The sequence below is a fragment of the Perca flavescens genome, chromosome 9 (assembly GCF_004354835.1).
Source record: "Perca flavescens isolate YP-PL-M2 chromosome 9, PFLA_1.0, whole genome shotgun sequence".
Classification (NCBI taxonomy): domain Eukaryota; kingdom Metazoa; phylum Chordata; class Actinopteri; order Perciformes; family Percidae; genus Perca; species Perca flavescens.
The window spans coordinates 23,625,383-23,641,994 of record NC_041339.1 but is presented as its reverse complement, the minus strand read 5'-3'; the positions used below and the strand labels follow the sequence as shown (position 1 = coordinate 23,641,994).

The following is a 16,612-nucleotide window of genomic DNA, read 5'->3' as shown; positions in this document are numbered from 1 at the left end:
TTTTGCTCTCAAGGTCAGGTCTTGTCTTGCCCAAGGTAGTAACAAAATTGACATTAACAGGGAATTACAGGACTCATGTAGATTAGTACAGAGAAGTGATTATTTAAGTGCTCAGGTCAGTAAATGTCAGTTATCTGGTAAAAATCCCCTCAGAGTGTGTGTAGGTGATATTTGTGCCCTTAGTTTGTTGGAAAAAGTCAAAGTGTCCCATGCAACGATCATATGAATCCCATTTGGATCGACACGGTGTATTTTGGAATGCTACCTATCCTTGATGCCCTTCTCAGTCTCCCCCTTAAATCTTCCCCAGAGTCCTCACCCGCCCCACACACACACACACACACACACACACACACACACCTCACATCTGCCCACCCTAAGACTTCCTAAGTTACATTTGCATGGAGGTGCAATGTTAAAGGCGGGGAGAAGGGGAGGTGTAGTTGATTCTTGATTTTAAGCCCCAGTGTGTGAGACCTCCAAACCCACTTTGAGCCATGGTCTTTTTTTCTTTAGTTTTGTTTTGATTTTATTTAGAACCACAGTCTCCTTATTCTATCCCCCACTTATGCCCTCCTCCTCCTCCTCCCCCTCTTCCTCCTCCTGCTCCTCCTCCTCCTCCTCCTTCCTTTTCTCCAACAACCCAAACCCCTCCCCTTCCCCTTTGCGTACTGTACAGTATGTCTGCGTGCTCATCCGTCACTGTCTGTCTGCCCGTCTCCCTCTGTCTGTCTCCGTGTCTGCTGTCTTGCTGCTTGGGTCTGTTTTGTTCTGCCTCGTGGCTTGTCTCTCGTCCCTGTCTTTCCTGTCTTGTCTATCTGTCTGTCTCTAAATCAGCTCTTCCATTGAGTTCGTTTTTTTTTACTTCTACATCTGAACTACTTGGCTTATCTCTCTTTGACCTTCTTTGCATCCCAACAAACAATTTGACATTAAATGGATGTAGATACTTTTGTTTGCAGCGATTGTTGAAAAGCTGTTTAAAATAGTGACACGTGGATGTTATAGACCTCTTTAGTAGTCGAAATCTAGTGTCTGTATCTTTTTGGTGAATTCAAAACCTAAATACATTTGTTTGAAACAAAAGTCTTAATATTTCTTTTTTAAATGTACCAGAAAAGAGTTTTCCCTCAGCACAAAGTGGTACCGGACTATCAGGCATGTAAAACGTTTGTTTCTTTTATGATTATATATGTTGGAATTCTGGCATTTGGCCGAACAGCAATATGGGCAAGTCTCCACCTCATCTAGGCTTAGGCAGAACAAATCCAAATATCGCTCACCTTAGATTTATATAGGCAAGAGAAATCCTACATTATATAAGACTTATTTAGTGTTGAACCACCTCTTGCATGACACTCTTTGTCAAGTGCTTGCTGGGATGCCTCTCATGAACACAGTGTTTTTGCTAACTCATACTTTTTCACTTTCTAACTCTTGCATACTGTACACACGCACACTCATGCCTACACCAACGTAGAAAATATATACATATATGTATATACACATACACACACATGCAAGTAATCAATACCTTTCTCGCCCTTCCTCTGCGTCTCAGACTCATTATCAACCTCCTTTCACTCAACTCCTATCCATGAGTTTTGAGGTCCTCCCTGTCTCCCTCTCTTAGCTGTCATTCTGCCCTTATTCATCTACCTTTCTCTTTCCCTTTCCCTCAGTCTCTCTTTCTTGTTCTCTGGATTTCTACTCCCTGGTAATCCAGTTCTGTTTCTTGACTCCAACAATCTGTGATAGTAGCCTCTCTAGCTACAACTACTAGTTTTTTTCTATGTATTTCTAGGCACACACCTTGTTCCTCAATACTTATTTTGTGTTATTTGGGAGTGCGATGTGACAATGTGCCACCATCACATTTTGTCACATTTGCTGGAGAAAAACAAAGTTTACACAGCATTGAAGTGGGTGACCCCCCTTCACCCTTCTCCAAACCTTCCCCTCTCCTTTTCTTCCTCTGTCACTCTTTGCTCCTCTGTTCCCTCTCTTCCTCGCCTCTCCTCAGATGCTTTAACCTCTATCTTGTATTTCTTATTTCCTCTCCAATCGTCTTTTGTCTGGGCATGCTAGCGACCCTTCAGTTATATTCCTCAATGCATTTTATCTCAATTTTTATATCTGATTTTGTTATCATTTACTCCTAATTTATCTCGGTCTATTTATGCATGCTGTCTGTGAAACTGATAGCTGCATCTATCAATGGAACCGTGTCAGATCTTAATAAGGCTTTGTCCAGTGGATCTACCCTAAACCACAAAAATCTGATTAAAGTTTCTCATCTTTAAGACATCTAGGTAGAAGAGAAAGGTCAAGTGTAAACTTGTGCTAGAATGTGTTTAGATATCTTGTAGAGATGGTCAATAGCCCAGTAACCCTATACTTCCTGTGCTGTGGGAGAAGCCTGTAATGGCCTACTTCCTGTTTGGCATGTGTGCCTGAGAGGACAGGAAGTTCCAGGTTGCCATGGTGGCTTTATGTGATAGCATTATCACATGGCCTTTACTACACACCTTCATACTTCGTGATCAGGTTATGCCGTAGTTGTATATATGTCAGCAGTTCAGTTCCAAAGATGAGAAACTCGTAATAGATTTTTGTGTCTTTAATTGTGCTGTGATGGGTCAAATTTTGGTCAATGGAACCTTGTTGCTATGAATCGTTGCTTTATTGTTAATCTACTTTGTTGTTGAAGCAGTTCTGTTAGTTTAGTTCCTTCTCTTTATTTGTATATTGTTTTTATGTTTTCAAAAGTCTACTTCTTTTATTTTGTGTTTCAGTTCACATGTATCATGTTGAACCTTTTGTGTTAAGTATTTCCTTGAGAAGGGTCCATTTTCATCGGCCTCTTTTGTTACTTCTCTCTCTTTTTTTTAAATCCCTTTCCCTGTTTTGTCATCTTCTCCCCTTCCTCATGCCTTCCCCCAGTCCGACGGGTGCCTCCTCGCTTCTCCATTCCACCAACGAGTCAGGAAATTATGCCGGGTGGCAGTGTGAACATAACGTGTGTGGCGGTGGGGTCGCCCATGCCTTACGTGAAGTGGATGCTGAACTCAGAGGATTTGACACCGGAGGATGAGATGCCAGTGGGCAGGAATGTTCTTGAACTGAGCAGCGTCCGTGAGTCAGCAAACTACACCTGCGTGGCCATGAGCAGCCTTGGCATCATTGAAGCTGTGGCGCAGATCACTGTCAAATGTAAGAGATAACTGTGCTTGTGAAGAGGTGTACTTATGAAGAAGAGTAACTTCAGTTAAGTCTGAAATGATGTACAGAAAACTGTGGTTACAATGTGTATTGTATAATGTCCATTGTGAAGGAATTCCCAAGTTTTCCTTCTTCAATTAGTCACTGTCATGATAAATGACTGTCTCCTCTTTCCTTCCTGTTTTGTCACCATAACAGCTCTCCCCAAGCCTCCAGGTACTCCTGTGGTTACTGAAACTACTGCCACAAGTGTGACCATCACCTGGGACTCGGGAAACCCAGACCCAGTGACTTACTATATCATCCAGTATAGGGCCAAGTCCCCAGACAGCAAGTATGAGACGGTGGATGACATTACCACTACACGTTACAGCATTGGTGGCCTCTACCCCAACACAGAGTATGAAATCCGTGTCTCAGCCGTCAACACAATTGGCCAGGGTCCTCCCAGTGAGCCAGTAGAAACCCGGACTGGTGAACAGGCCCCTGCCAGTCCACCACGAAACATCCAGGCCCAGATTATATCACAAAACACTATGATGGTGCGCTGGGAAGAACCCGAGGAGCCCAATGGTCAGATCAAGGGATACCGTGTTTATTACACCATGGATGACAACCAACCCATGAGCCTCTGGCAGATCCATAATGTCCAGGACAGCATCATCACCACTATCCAGAGCCTGGTTCCTCAAGAGACATACACAATCAAAGTCCTAGCATTCACCTCTGTAGGAGACGGACCCTTCTCAGAGCCCATCCATGTCAAAGTACTGCAAGGAGGTAAGGATAAAAAAACAGATTTTCTGCTGGAAAGTGTGCATACAATAGGCACCTGTGTAATGTTTAAACCAAGTTGTTAGGTTAATTTAAATTAAGTTGTACAGAAACTGGTGAATGCTACATCTGTTAACCAGCCTTCTGCTTAAGGAGAAGACTTTGACAACCAATGAAGAACATCTTCAGCTGTTTTTGTGCATCCGCAGCACATTTTCTGGAACTTTAGACAGACTGTGCCTGCTGCCAAAGAGACAAGTTTTCTCTCCTGTTATGCAAGGTTCGCCCACACATCTGTGGACAAATGATGACAAAAGTCAGTTTGGATGGCAGTATTGAAAGAAAAAAACAGCCACATTTGAGAAAGAACCAAAATCTGGGAGCTCACCAGAATCTGTTTCAGGGCTGAGAAAAATCACTCCATCCATGCTAGGGCAAGGAGGCACCTCCAACTTCAGCACTTTGTACCAGCTTGCCACTGGGGCACAAACTTTTATACTTCACGATAATCTATTCCTTTCAATTTAATAACATTTAATCCTTTTCCATTTTATGCAAAATCTCATTATGCTCATCATGTTAGTGTATAGATAGAAATATGCTCTTTTATTAAGAAATCACTGAACAGGAAAAATAACTTAATTGACACATTCTTAGGACCTTTTTTCAGTGCTAATTGTGCTGTACCTTTCCCTTGTATATAACATCAATTTCTAGTAGTAACATGTGCTGCACTGATGCAACAATGTCTCTGCTATGTTCTTCAGTTCCAGGTCAACCATCCAAATTCCAGGTTGGTGCTGTGTCTGATACCAGCATTGAACTGACCTGGGAAGCTGCCTATGAGAAAGAAGGAATTATAAATTATGAACTTCGCTACATGGAAGGCAGTTTTGGCACCCAGGTAATTCATTTCAAATTTCAGTATCTTGTGCAGTGAGAGCTGTCAGTCATCCCTTAATGATCCAACATTACATTCCTGTGTAACTATTTTAAATCAGACTTGTCAATAACAATACTCTCCACCAATAGATGAAGAAAACATTTGGACCCACATCTTCATATGTTGTGGAAAATCTCCGCCCAAACACAGAGTACCACCTCTCCCTGGCAGCCATCTCGAACAAAGGCATTGGAGCCTTCACCAATGACATATCACAGAAGACCTTGCAAGCCAGTATGTAGCCCTTTATTCAGTCTTCTCTCCTGTTCTCTTTGTGAGTCCCCGTCCCCCCAGTAAAGCAGTTAAATGATTTTAATGATTTTATGCCCATAGGAAAGTGAATTCTAATGAGGTTATGTGCTTTTTCCTTTTACTGGAGCTTGTCAACTTTATTTTCTGTGATGTCAACTGCATCATCACCTTTGAACTATGACTGTGTTTTTCTTAGACATAATCAGAGTTCAAAGATTCTGTCTTGAGAAATGATGGACTACATAAAAAACTGAATGAACTAACATGTTGTTGAATTCTTGCTAAAAACAAGTGTTTTTTGCATTTGATCTTGACATTATTAACCCCACTGTGACAATTTGACTGTGGTATTTTGTGCCTTATGTTAAGCAACATTTACACAATTAATGGTTTGTTTTGTGGAGAGTTAAGGTTAAGATTAGGCTACAAATGTCAAATTCATTTTAGAATTACCTTTACTATCCTGGCTCTGGTGCCAAATATGCATGAGTGTATGACACTTTTTTAAGCAAATCAAGTCTACGTGGACTGACAATTGTGGCAGTTTCTTTATTTCTCTTTCACTTTTGTTCATATTTGCTTTTTTCTGTCAACAGCAAGTGCACTTTCTTCAGTGTGACAGAGACACAAAACATGTCAGCTCTCCTCTAAGACCGCCATGGCTCTCATATGAACTGTATTTGGATTGGGGATGGGGGAATTTGGGGTTGAGTTTATCATCAAAGATACAAGAAACCCTATCAGCAGTCACTAAAAGTACTTGCATGCCCACTGCCTGAATTTATTCCAATATATCAGTTCTGCGCTGATTATTTTATTTTATTTTACAGATGGCAGGAACACAACTGAATTATTTAAACCAGCCAGCTAAAAATAACAGGAGTGATATAATAACTTGCAGTAGCGCAAGCTGTAGAGAAAAAATACACACAGCTTATCCAATCAAATATCCAATATTAGTAGCTACAGTTAAGGCATGTTTGGATGACGTGTATCTTTTGGATTTACACAGCTAACAAAGATTAACAATGATGTTGTGTATTAACATGTATTACATTAATGTTATATGGATGGTAAAGAACCTTGAAAATGTATCTAGATTTAGGCGATTAGGGGCTGATCTGAACTAGTCATTGTGGATCCTGCTGATACAGAATATTGAAAGTCACAGACAAAGATGCATTTATACATTCATTGTCAGAGTGGCTACCTTAATTGTCAATAAACTGACAGTGGACCTTTACTGGGACAAAGGAGAGCCATGGCGGTGGGAGTAGACTTCTTTTAACACATTTTCTGTTTCTACCAGTGCAACTTGTTGGATGTACCCCCACATCTGGGCTGGGGCTTTGGAACAACCACTTCACAATTCTTTTTGGTACTGCTGGGCAGCAAAGCTTCACAGACAGTGCAGAGTCCCTGAGGAGAGCGCCAGTTGCATGCAACATTCACTCCTGGGTATTGGGGGTGCTGTTCAGAACCTATCACTGCACCGTTGATCTTTGATCAGTCCAGGCATGAAAATACTTTATGTTCATTCAGCCCCATTTCTGTCTTGGCGTCTCTCGAGTGTGCCCATCACACCTGTCGATGTGTGTTTGTGATTTCCTCACCTCTGTTTTTGCATTTGTTCTTGAACGGTAAACTGCAAGCTGATTGGATTCGATACACTCCTCTCTTCCTCTTACATCACCCTATTCCAGCTGTGTTTCTCTCTTTGCCACTTGTTCCCCTGTGCAATGGAACAAAAGCTCTCCTTGGAATGGCTTGACATCTCCTTGCTCACTTTGTGTCCTCTTCCTTTTAAGTTAAATCTTTTGAAAAAAAGTTTTCAGTTAGATCTTTTATTTATTATTTTCTATTACTTTCTAGGTTATACAAAAGAATATTGGTTTGACATCACTCCAAACAGTAGCTTGCTGCTATGTTCATTTTTCTGTGAAGTCCACTACAGCCACAAACAACTACCGCGCAGCAGGCAGAGCAGACAGCACTGACATACCCTTGCCTGTTGATCAAGTACGGGGGAGAATAAGGCCAACTGATTGCTTTTCTCAAGTCTCTGCTCGAGACAAGGGGCTCTTCCTTTCAACTGCCTCATCCATACAATTACATTGGATAGAAAGGACAACTGTTCGTTGATACAATGTGCCTGCCCACCACCAAAATTTGATACTGCTGTCCTGGAAATTAATTCCAATTTATGTTCAGAGTAGTAATCAACTTAATACATATAAGTTATAATTTCCATGACATGATTATCAAATACTCTTTGGTAAGGTTAACAGCCATCTTTACCTATTCTATCCATTCTACTTCTATGGTTTCTATGGAGTCCCTGCTCAAGCAAGTGTGAGATACATCCTTTGGTTTTTCACTGCTGAGGTCAGAAAAGTCAAAGACTAAAGTCAGACAAAGCTCAATGTTTTCCACAACACAATAAATAACTTAATCATTTGGACCCTTTGAGGTAAGTGATCGCAAGGTTTAGGGATTCAGTCTGCCGTAACCTTTCTCAAAGACCTCTACACAAGAATTCAGTTAACTGTTGTTTTTCTTGTTGGGGCTTTTTTGTAATGTTTTTATTAACCAAGCTAATTGGAAGCATAAAGTAAGCAGTCTTTTTACATGGTTAAATACTGACATGTCTGCTGTTTGGCTTCTCATACAGGTCAGTAATAGCAGCATCTCTATGCATCCAAGTCAGTGAAGAGCCCTGTGACATAGCTTAAATTAGGTGTCTTTACAATGCAGTATTACAGCCTTTTGGAAAAAAAAAACATCAGAAAAGATCATATTGTATAAACGAAGCATGCATACAGTAGGCACAGTGGCACAAGCCAGGCTCCAGAGTCCACTGTACGATCACTATGGGTGATGCACTACTAAATATGCCCCATATATACAGTACAGTAAAATAATCTCTAATCTCAAAGATTAATAGCATGTTAAGGAAGAATCAGATAGAATAAAAGACAAAAAAATGAAATACACGGCAGTAAAAAACAAAAGCAACGACTGCATTCAACTTATATTGACATATATTTACAATAGTATAATAAATATTGTTCATTGATTTTTGGCATTGTTAGTGCCATGTTTTACTCACAGCCCCACAGAACCATTGCAACCTGGATTTTAACCCAGTACATGTCTGGCAGACTGAAACCCTTTTCCACTAAGTAAAATCAAGACAGGCAACATGATTTCCCTGTTTGCTTTATTGTCCGTTATCTGTGGTACAAATGTTCGCAGATTGTTGAAGTTTGTGCTCAGTCGGAGCAGCATTACCAGGGGCTATTGTCATGGGGACTACTCTGTCAAGAACTCGTGAAGAGCCACTGCAAAAAAATTCTCATGGATCTCAGTTCTTATTTGCTCCATCTTGAGTGACGCCAAATTACTCCTCAAATCAAAGAGCACCACAATCGTTTCATTGGCTTTTCATGGTCAATATTACAGCAGGCTCAAATAAATTCACAAGATGTTACTGACACCAGTAGCCCTCATTTAGAAGCAAGGCCTCTTGGGGTATGCTGCTATAGTCAGATCACACTGAGAGGCCATTTTTGTGAGACTTTTCAGACGTGGGCGGAGTGGGTCCACAACTTGAGAGCTGGGAGGGCTCCCAGTATTCTTCTAGCTGTTACCCAGTTGCTAACAGGACCTATGATGGACCCTGGGAGCATTGCAGGGCCCCAGAGTGGCAGATAAGAATCCCATTTCATAGCGTCATAATTCATTTCATGCTTTGCGATTAACTATGAGCCAGGCCCCTGGATTGTCGGGCTTTGTTACACATTCAGATTATACCTAGAACCTGCCAGTAGCCAGTCAAGTGCTATCTCTCAAATTAAAGTGGCAAATTCTAAATCCTCTGTATTTATCCAAACAAGCAGTTTAGCCCCCCACTTACTGTAATTGCAGGAGGTTTTTAGATATATTGGAATATTTGTGTGAGCCACAGCACAGCCATTTGGCATCGGGCGGATTAATTCCATAATGATCTACAAATATGAACATCCTGTTATTCAAGGCTTCTAATGAAAATACAATTCAAATGCAGACATGTGCTTATACTCTGATAGCAAAAGCATTGGCAATCTGTGTCATTTTAAGAGTTGACAACAGACATTGAATAATGTCCTGTGTACCTAAACTGTTAGCAATGTGTGCAATTTATATACACTGAGGATGTTGCACTAAATGCACTTTTATTCTGAAGGCAGTCATAATGAGTAGGTGTGCCACAAGTACTTGATATTACAGACTTTAGACCCAGAGCTCTTAGTCATATCACAACAGACTAAAAGTCAAAGAGAAAGATATGAATGCAGACATGACTAATTATTTGTCAAAAAGCAGTTAGGAAACTCTTTCAGGGAAGCTTCAAAAGAACCTCAAGTGAAGCATTAGCTGAGCTGCTTCTTTTGTGCTTGTATAGTTCTTCTATCCATAATCCTACCACTGGCCTTCATGGGATATGCACTTTATAAAAGCTGTGCCCCAGCCAGTCTTAAACCGTTATCAGGCATGAGGATGCCTGTGCACTGTGATAGCCTGGCCCCTGTCAGATTCACAGCCTTTTCCGCACCACAAAGATTGAAAACTGAGCAATCATTCTTGACGTGGAGAGTTTGCAAATACAATATGAGCGGAGGAAAGAAGCTGAAAGGCTCAAAATCCAGTAGGACCGTAAGTAAATAAGCCCATTGGACACAGAGAAGGGTTTGGGAACTGTGGCTGAGGTCCTGCACTCATTTGTTGTGTGCTGGAACATTCAGTTCGTTTTTTTTTGTTTTTTTTTAAAAGCTGTTTTACCCAAAGTGACAGAACGCTATCATTAAACTTTTATGAATTCAGAAATGCAAGCTTTCCATCTTGCTTCCTCTATTCTTGTATCTTGTCATTCTCAAAATGGCAGTAAGCTTTACAAAGATACATAGGCACAGGGCTATGAAATGGGATTTATTTGAACACATTTTTAACTGGAATGGTTGTCTATGTACATGGCCAAGTGAAGAAGAACAGAATATCTTGGAAGCGAGTTTCCCCCCTATGTCTTCCCCTCTCACAGTCTTGTGGATCCTCCTGCCCAAAGATACATGAGTATTAAACAGCCCTGGCTACAGCACAGAGCCAACTCTCTCCCTCCCAATAACCCCAAAATGGGTCCAAAACTAACTCTCAGTGAGTCAAAATTAAAGGTGTTATTTACTGATTCGAAAACGGGGATTGATGTCAACATTTCTGGCATGCTTTTTGAGAGGGAAAGTGTTGCAGTTCACTGATTATAGAGTAAGCACGCTCTGTAGTCAGGTGCTGACGGTAAGAAAGTCTTAACAATTTAGTATTTGTGGGAGCCAGGTACGTATAATGCAAACAAAGGCTTGTGATTTCTTTTTGTTTGTTGTTGTTTTTTTTTAGAAGTTAAATGTTCTCATTTTCTGTTTGTGCTGAGTATCTTGTTTTTCCACATTTTCTCATGAGTTGTCATTTTAAACCTTAACTGTTGTGGTTCTTTCTTTTGAGTCACCTGGGTTACAGAGACATTCATTTCCCAGTACCCTCCTTCAGTTCATAATTTATTTCTTCAGCCTTTGTTTTGGAATGAGAACATGCTGCTTGTTCCATGAGTTTCATTTGAGTTATTTTCCTGAGTTGCTGTGTGTGGAATGCATTTTTCTTCTGGTGGTATTTAATTTCATTTTGTATTATTGTGCATTTTTTTCCTTACATAACAGACAAAAATGTAATAATGAACTGGGTTTGTCACACCAAGATGGAGGGAATATATTCTCACACAAAACCAGGGGGATAGAGGAAACCTTGGATAGAAATAATTTCATACATGTCTTTTTATCCATATAATACCAAACTGGATGAGAAGGGAAACATTTTATCGCGCTCTGCACAGAGCACACTCTCTGGACGAGCACAAGCTGTGTAAGAGCTTGGCACAGATTAGAAGTGAGAGGCATTGAATTTGATTTAGAAAGTTCACAGATGTGTAGGTTTTAATATGTTTTGGAAGAACACTTCAGACACAAATAAAAGCCACCGTGTTGGAAAGCTTTTATACTGTTACAAATTTAAAAAGACAGACTACTCTACCTCCCTGCTAGCTTATACATAGGAAAGAAATAGCTTGTTTTAGCTTATGATAATTTGGCTGAAATGTCTGGTACAAAAATTACAAATGCTTTTTAATGGAGTCTTTAATCATGCTTATTCAAGGTGAAATTGACATGACAATAGCTGCCAGAAATCATTATCAATTGGACTAACAATGCACATTAACACTAAACTTAACTATCTTATTCTCATGCTGACTTTATGGACTGTCCATGTCATTAATCATCATGTGGATGGCTGAGTGGCTTAGTGGTTGCAAAATTGCAGAGACCCTGAGGGGGAAAGTTATTTATTTATTATTTATTTTAGTGCTCACGACTTACCTGGTCGCTAGTTTTTAGTTGTTAAGTGTCAGCTTAGTGCCTGAATATAAAATGCACAATGGATGTGTTCATCTTTGTCCATCTGGCACTGCACTGTGAAACATTCACAATATTGAGTACAGGGTTTAACAAGGATGACATAAGCAAGAAAGTGTCCCACCTCCTGTATTGTAATACATTGCAGGACAAACAAATGGGTTCTGTTGTAAGACGGGCTGGAGATCATGATAGTGTTGCAATAGGATGTCTCATTTTTGTGGTACATCCAACTAATTGTTCTTGAAAAAGTTAGACTCTGCTAGGTCTATTTTGTCAGTAGCAGTAATACAAAAATGCTCGAGCATTAATTCTACACCATGAAGCTTTTCTCTTAATGTCGAAAAACGTGACAGAACCAAATATGTCTGCGTGTCCAGCGCTTGTCCCCAGGTATCTCACTAGGGTAGCCATCTTGATTCATTATTACACAAGCTTGTGCCATTGTTCATTTATGCCTCTTATGTTGACATTTGCTTGATGATTGTATTTTTATTTTAAACATTTTGCCTCTGTTTTTGTTTTGCAATTTTTGGTTTGAATTACTCTTATTGTTTGTTTTTTTATCCTTTTTATCATTTTCTTTATCTCTCCCATCTTTTTATTTTTTTGTTTTTTACCCCTACCTTCCCCCTTCCCCGTCCTCCTCGTCCTCGACCCCCCTCCCCCTCCCTTCCTTCCTGTCCTTTCCACCTCACCAGAGCCCTCCGCCCCCCCTCAAGACATTAAATGCAGCAGCACCAGCTCCACCACCCTGCTGGTAAGTTGGCGCCCCCCGCCTTTGAAGAGTCAGAACGGTGTCCTGGCGGGTTATAGGGTGCGCTACCAGGTGGTGGGCCCGTCAGAAGGCGGCAGTGACGACGGGGAGCCCATGGAGGAGCCTACAGTCCCTGCCACTGTAGAGCAGGTGCTGCTGCAGCGATTGGAGAAGTGGACCCAGTACCGCATCAGTGTGTCTGCGTCCACTGTGATCGGACCAGGCCCTGAAAGCGAGCCCCTGATCTGCCGCACAGACGAAGACGGTACTTGAATCTCTAATGTGTAGAGGCTAAACTCAATGTAGAAATGAATGTATTGTTTGTTAGTTAGATGGTGAGTGTGCCCTTGGCTGTTTACTTCTGTATGTGTGTGAATCGTTGCATACATGCAGGTGGAGTACGTGTCCATCTTACAAGCATCCATTAGAAATTGTTATCAATTCATTGGTGGCCTAAATGTTAGAGAAGCGAGCTTGTGACCGGGAGGTGGTTGGTTCAATCCCCAGACCGACAGGATAAAATCTGGGTGGGGAAAGTGAAAGAGTAGCGCTTGTCCCCTCCCTCATTACCACCACTGAGGTGCCCTTGAGCAAGGCCCTTAACCCCCAACCGCTCCAGTGGAGCTGCTCAGTGGCCAGCAGATTCCTTGTATGAATGTGGAACTGTGTGAATGTGATCAGGGCGTTCCTGCACAAGAGAGGCTGCCTCTCAGTGAACCTTCCCTGAATAAATAAAGGTTAAAAAAAATTAATTCAATTTAGTATTGGTAGAATTGTTTTCAGAAGCATACCAACATTGTTGTCCATAAGTAACAGGACCACATACAGCTGTGTAAACCAGAGGAAAAGACTTTGAAGAGATAACACACTTGGGAAATCAAGTGTAAAACATAACTGACTAAATGTAATTCATAATAGCTGCCAGATCCCATATCCGGTAGGCTTTTAACAGTATCCCATTGCTCAGCTGAGAGTCATAAGCATTTCTGAGTGCTGTACACGACAAGGCCATATCGTTCTGTGCATTTTCGGTGGCAACAGCAGGTTGGAGGTTAATGCAGCAGGTCTGTGTCCAATAAGGTTGCAACTCAAATCTCTTTTCTTAAAAATGTAGTTGAGGATGAAGACAATGGTAACAGATTGATAAACAAATACATACTGTGTAGCAATTAGGCACAAAATATTTAGATTGTGCTTGGAACATGAACATGATGCAGCTAAGTTGGATAGCAGAAAATAAATGACAAAGGAGAAAAGCAGTTGAACAATAAAATATGTAAACTGACGAGTAAAGATGTGGGCCAAGTCACAGCACATCTGAATGATTGACGGATGGCTGACAATGACTTCTATTCTCCACGATCCATTTCACAACCATTACCACAGCGTTTTAAGCATTTTTCTGACACTGATGTACAACGAGAGCAACTGTAGAGACAAGCTTAAATTCAACATTCCTGTTTTAAAAGACACCAGTATCAGGATTTGCAGGGCAAACAGCGCACTGGCGATAGCTATAACAGATTTTCTGGTGTCATTACAATAATAACGTTTTAGAGAAGTGCCAAGTAAAAAAAATAAATAAATAAAAACAGTCAGGGGCTAAAAGATTTTAGTAATAAACAAGGGAAGATGGGGAGGAAATGGGGTTGTGATTTAGGGGGGAAGAAGGGGACTTGAAGTGTTTATGGACGAGCAAATGGAAGCAGTTTTGAGTGTAAGAGTTCTATTAATGGCACATCCATCTCAGAAAGGTCCAGGCCATGGCACACCGAAAGGCCTAGAAGCAAGGCCTTCCATAAAGGCCTGTCATTATGACTGAGATCTTTCTGCTGATGGCAGACAGACACCGCAGACATATATTGAAAAGGTGGAGGAGACAGGAGAAAGTTGTGTGTGTGTGTGTGTGTGTGTGTGTGTGTGTGTGTGTGTGTGTGTGTGTGTGTGTGTGTGTGTGTGTGTGTGTGTGTGTGTGTGTGTGTGTGTGTGTGTGTGTGTGTGTGTGTGTGTGTGTGTGTGTGTGTGTGTGTGTGTGTGTGTGTGTGTGTGGGGGGAATATAATACTGCGGGAAGACTTATGCGGCCTGACAGTGTGTTTGTTGTTTTTATTATTTTATTATTATTATCTATCTTGCTAGATGTGGGTATGTTCAATAGATGCTGTGTGTGCATGTGTGTGTCAGGGGTTTATGAATGCCATGACACAATGTGCCTCTTTCATCCTGCATTGCCCTTATGAAGGATGTAGAGCAATTTTACTGAGACACAGTATTGTTTGTTTATTGCACTCGTTGAATCAGGAACATCTACTTTTCACTTTCCCACTAATATCTGAAAATGGTGAATCAATTGTCAGCAATAAATATAACAAAATTATTCAGGTTTGGGTTTTTGTTTTGTGACCCACAGTTCCTGGGGCTCCTCCCAGGCGAGTGGAGGTGGAGGTCCTAAACTCCACAGCACTAAAGGTGATGTGGCGCTCCCTGACGCCGGGCAAGCAGCACGGTCAGATCCGTGGCTACCAGGTCCACTACGTACGCGTGGAAAACGGCGAGTCAAGGGGCCTGCCCCTCATCAAAGACGTCATGCTGGCCGATGCCCAGGTATGACCATCTCTGTTTCCTTTGTACAAGTCAGTTATGTCAAACTATTTTAAATTCCACCTCAAAGCATGCTTATACCATGCATCAATGCAGCTTTTGCTCACATTAAATTGCAAATATGCCCAGGTCTGCCTTTGAATATATTTGTCAATCGTGATACAAAGAGATGTTACCAGTTAAGCAGATTAAAACACCATAGTTACACTGACGCAATGATTAAAACCTCAGTGGACATTTCAAAGAAACTTTGCCCAACTTTTTTTCTCACACGGACTACAAATTGTGTACTTCATCCTCACTGTTGTGGCTTTGCAAATATTGCTGGAGTATGAGAAGCGATATGGGTGCTGTTCCCTCTTGGATTTCATTTCATATTGCTGTAATATTATTTTCCCCTCAGCCCACAACAAAAACTGTAATCAAAGCTTCACTCCTCTTGTCCTCCCTCTTCTGCCTCCAGGGCTTTTATTAGGAATGCATAGACCCCTGCTTTATGGCAACATATACCATGAACTGTCTGTTTGTGTGCTTGTATCAAACACAAAGACTCAAAAATGCTGATTATAGTTTTCTGTATATTTTTTTGGGGGAGTGGGGGGTAGAGTGAGGAAGTAAAATTGGCATGAAAGATTTCACCAAAAATCTGCCTCCACTGACAGCTAGAATTGTAATGGAGCTGTGTATAATGGCCCTTTTTCTTTTTACAAAATATGTTGGAGGAATCCTGCCAAAATGACACAGTAGCAATCATCCAAATGGAAATTATAGCCCTTAAAGCAATAGGGTAAACAACACAGAAAAGAAAAGCTGTATGCAATTCTACATATTTTGGGAATGAATGAATGAAAATCTATTTTTTCCATATTGGCCAAACGCCACCAGCATTATGTTGACATTTTTGGCATTTAGCTGACCACGACTCCAAGAGTAGCATCAGCTTAAATAACTTAAATTATAAGATCCAAGCGATGCATGCACCCAGTAGTCAACAAAGAATGCCTGGCAAAATGATCTGGATGCGCCAGATGGTTTGTTACGCAGAACCATCTGAGAAGCCGTCATTGGAAACTTTCAAAAAAGACCTGGCAGTGATTAGATCATCTGTCACACACACACACCTAAACACGCACGTGCACTGCCAGTAGCTCCTCACGCCGATTCAGTAAGCTGATCATCAGATTCAAACGCATTACTTGAAGCCTGACAAGATTGATTTTCGTGTGATACGTGATTATTACATGTCATTTAGCGGACGCTTTTATCCAAAGCGACTTACAATTCTTATATATCCGAGGTCACACACACCTCTGGAGCAACTAGGGGTTAAGTGTCTTGCTCAGGGACACATTGGTTGATGTATCGCAGTGGGAATCGAACCCGGGTCTACCACACCAAAGGCATGTGACATATCCACTGCGCCATCACCACCCGTTGTGATCCCACAATTCTCGTGTGATCTCGAGATATCGTGAGAATCCAGCTGCCGTGCAAGCTAATATATGTGTTTAGTATATTTAAAAGTGAGCTCATCAATAAAGCTGCATCTCGATGTCACTACTGGCTGTAT

General features: G+C 41.2%; 1 protein-coding gene across 3 annotated transcripts in view; it reads left to right on the top strand.

Annotated features, from left to right (window-relative positions):
- Positions 1-16,612, top strand: part of ptprsa (protein tyrosine phosphatase receptor type Sa) — a 244,961-nt gene that overhangs the window by 176,912 nt on the left and 51,437 nt on the right. For all 3 annotated transcript variants that reach the window (XM_028587830.1, XM_028587831.1, XM_028587829.1), the window contains 6 exons: positions 2,944-3,213; positions 3,421-4,002; positions 4,764-4,900; positions 5,029-5,173; positions 12,387-12,707; positions 14,852-15,045. In XM_028587830.1, the coding sequence (XP_028443631.1) occupies positions 2,944-3,213; positions 3,421-4,002; positions 4,764-4,900; positions 5,029-5,173; positions 12,387-12,707; positions 14,852-15,045 (1,649 nt within the window). The remainder of the gene's footprint in view (positions 1-2,943; positions 3,214-3,420; positions 4,003-4,763; positions 4,901-5,028; positions 5,174-12,386; positions 12,708-14,851; positions 15,046-16,612) is intronic.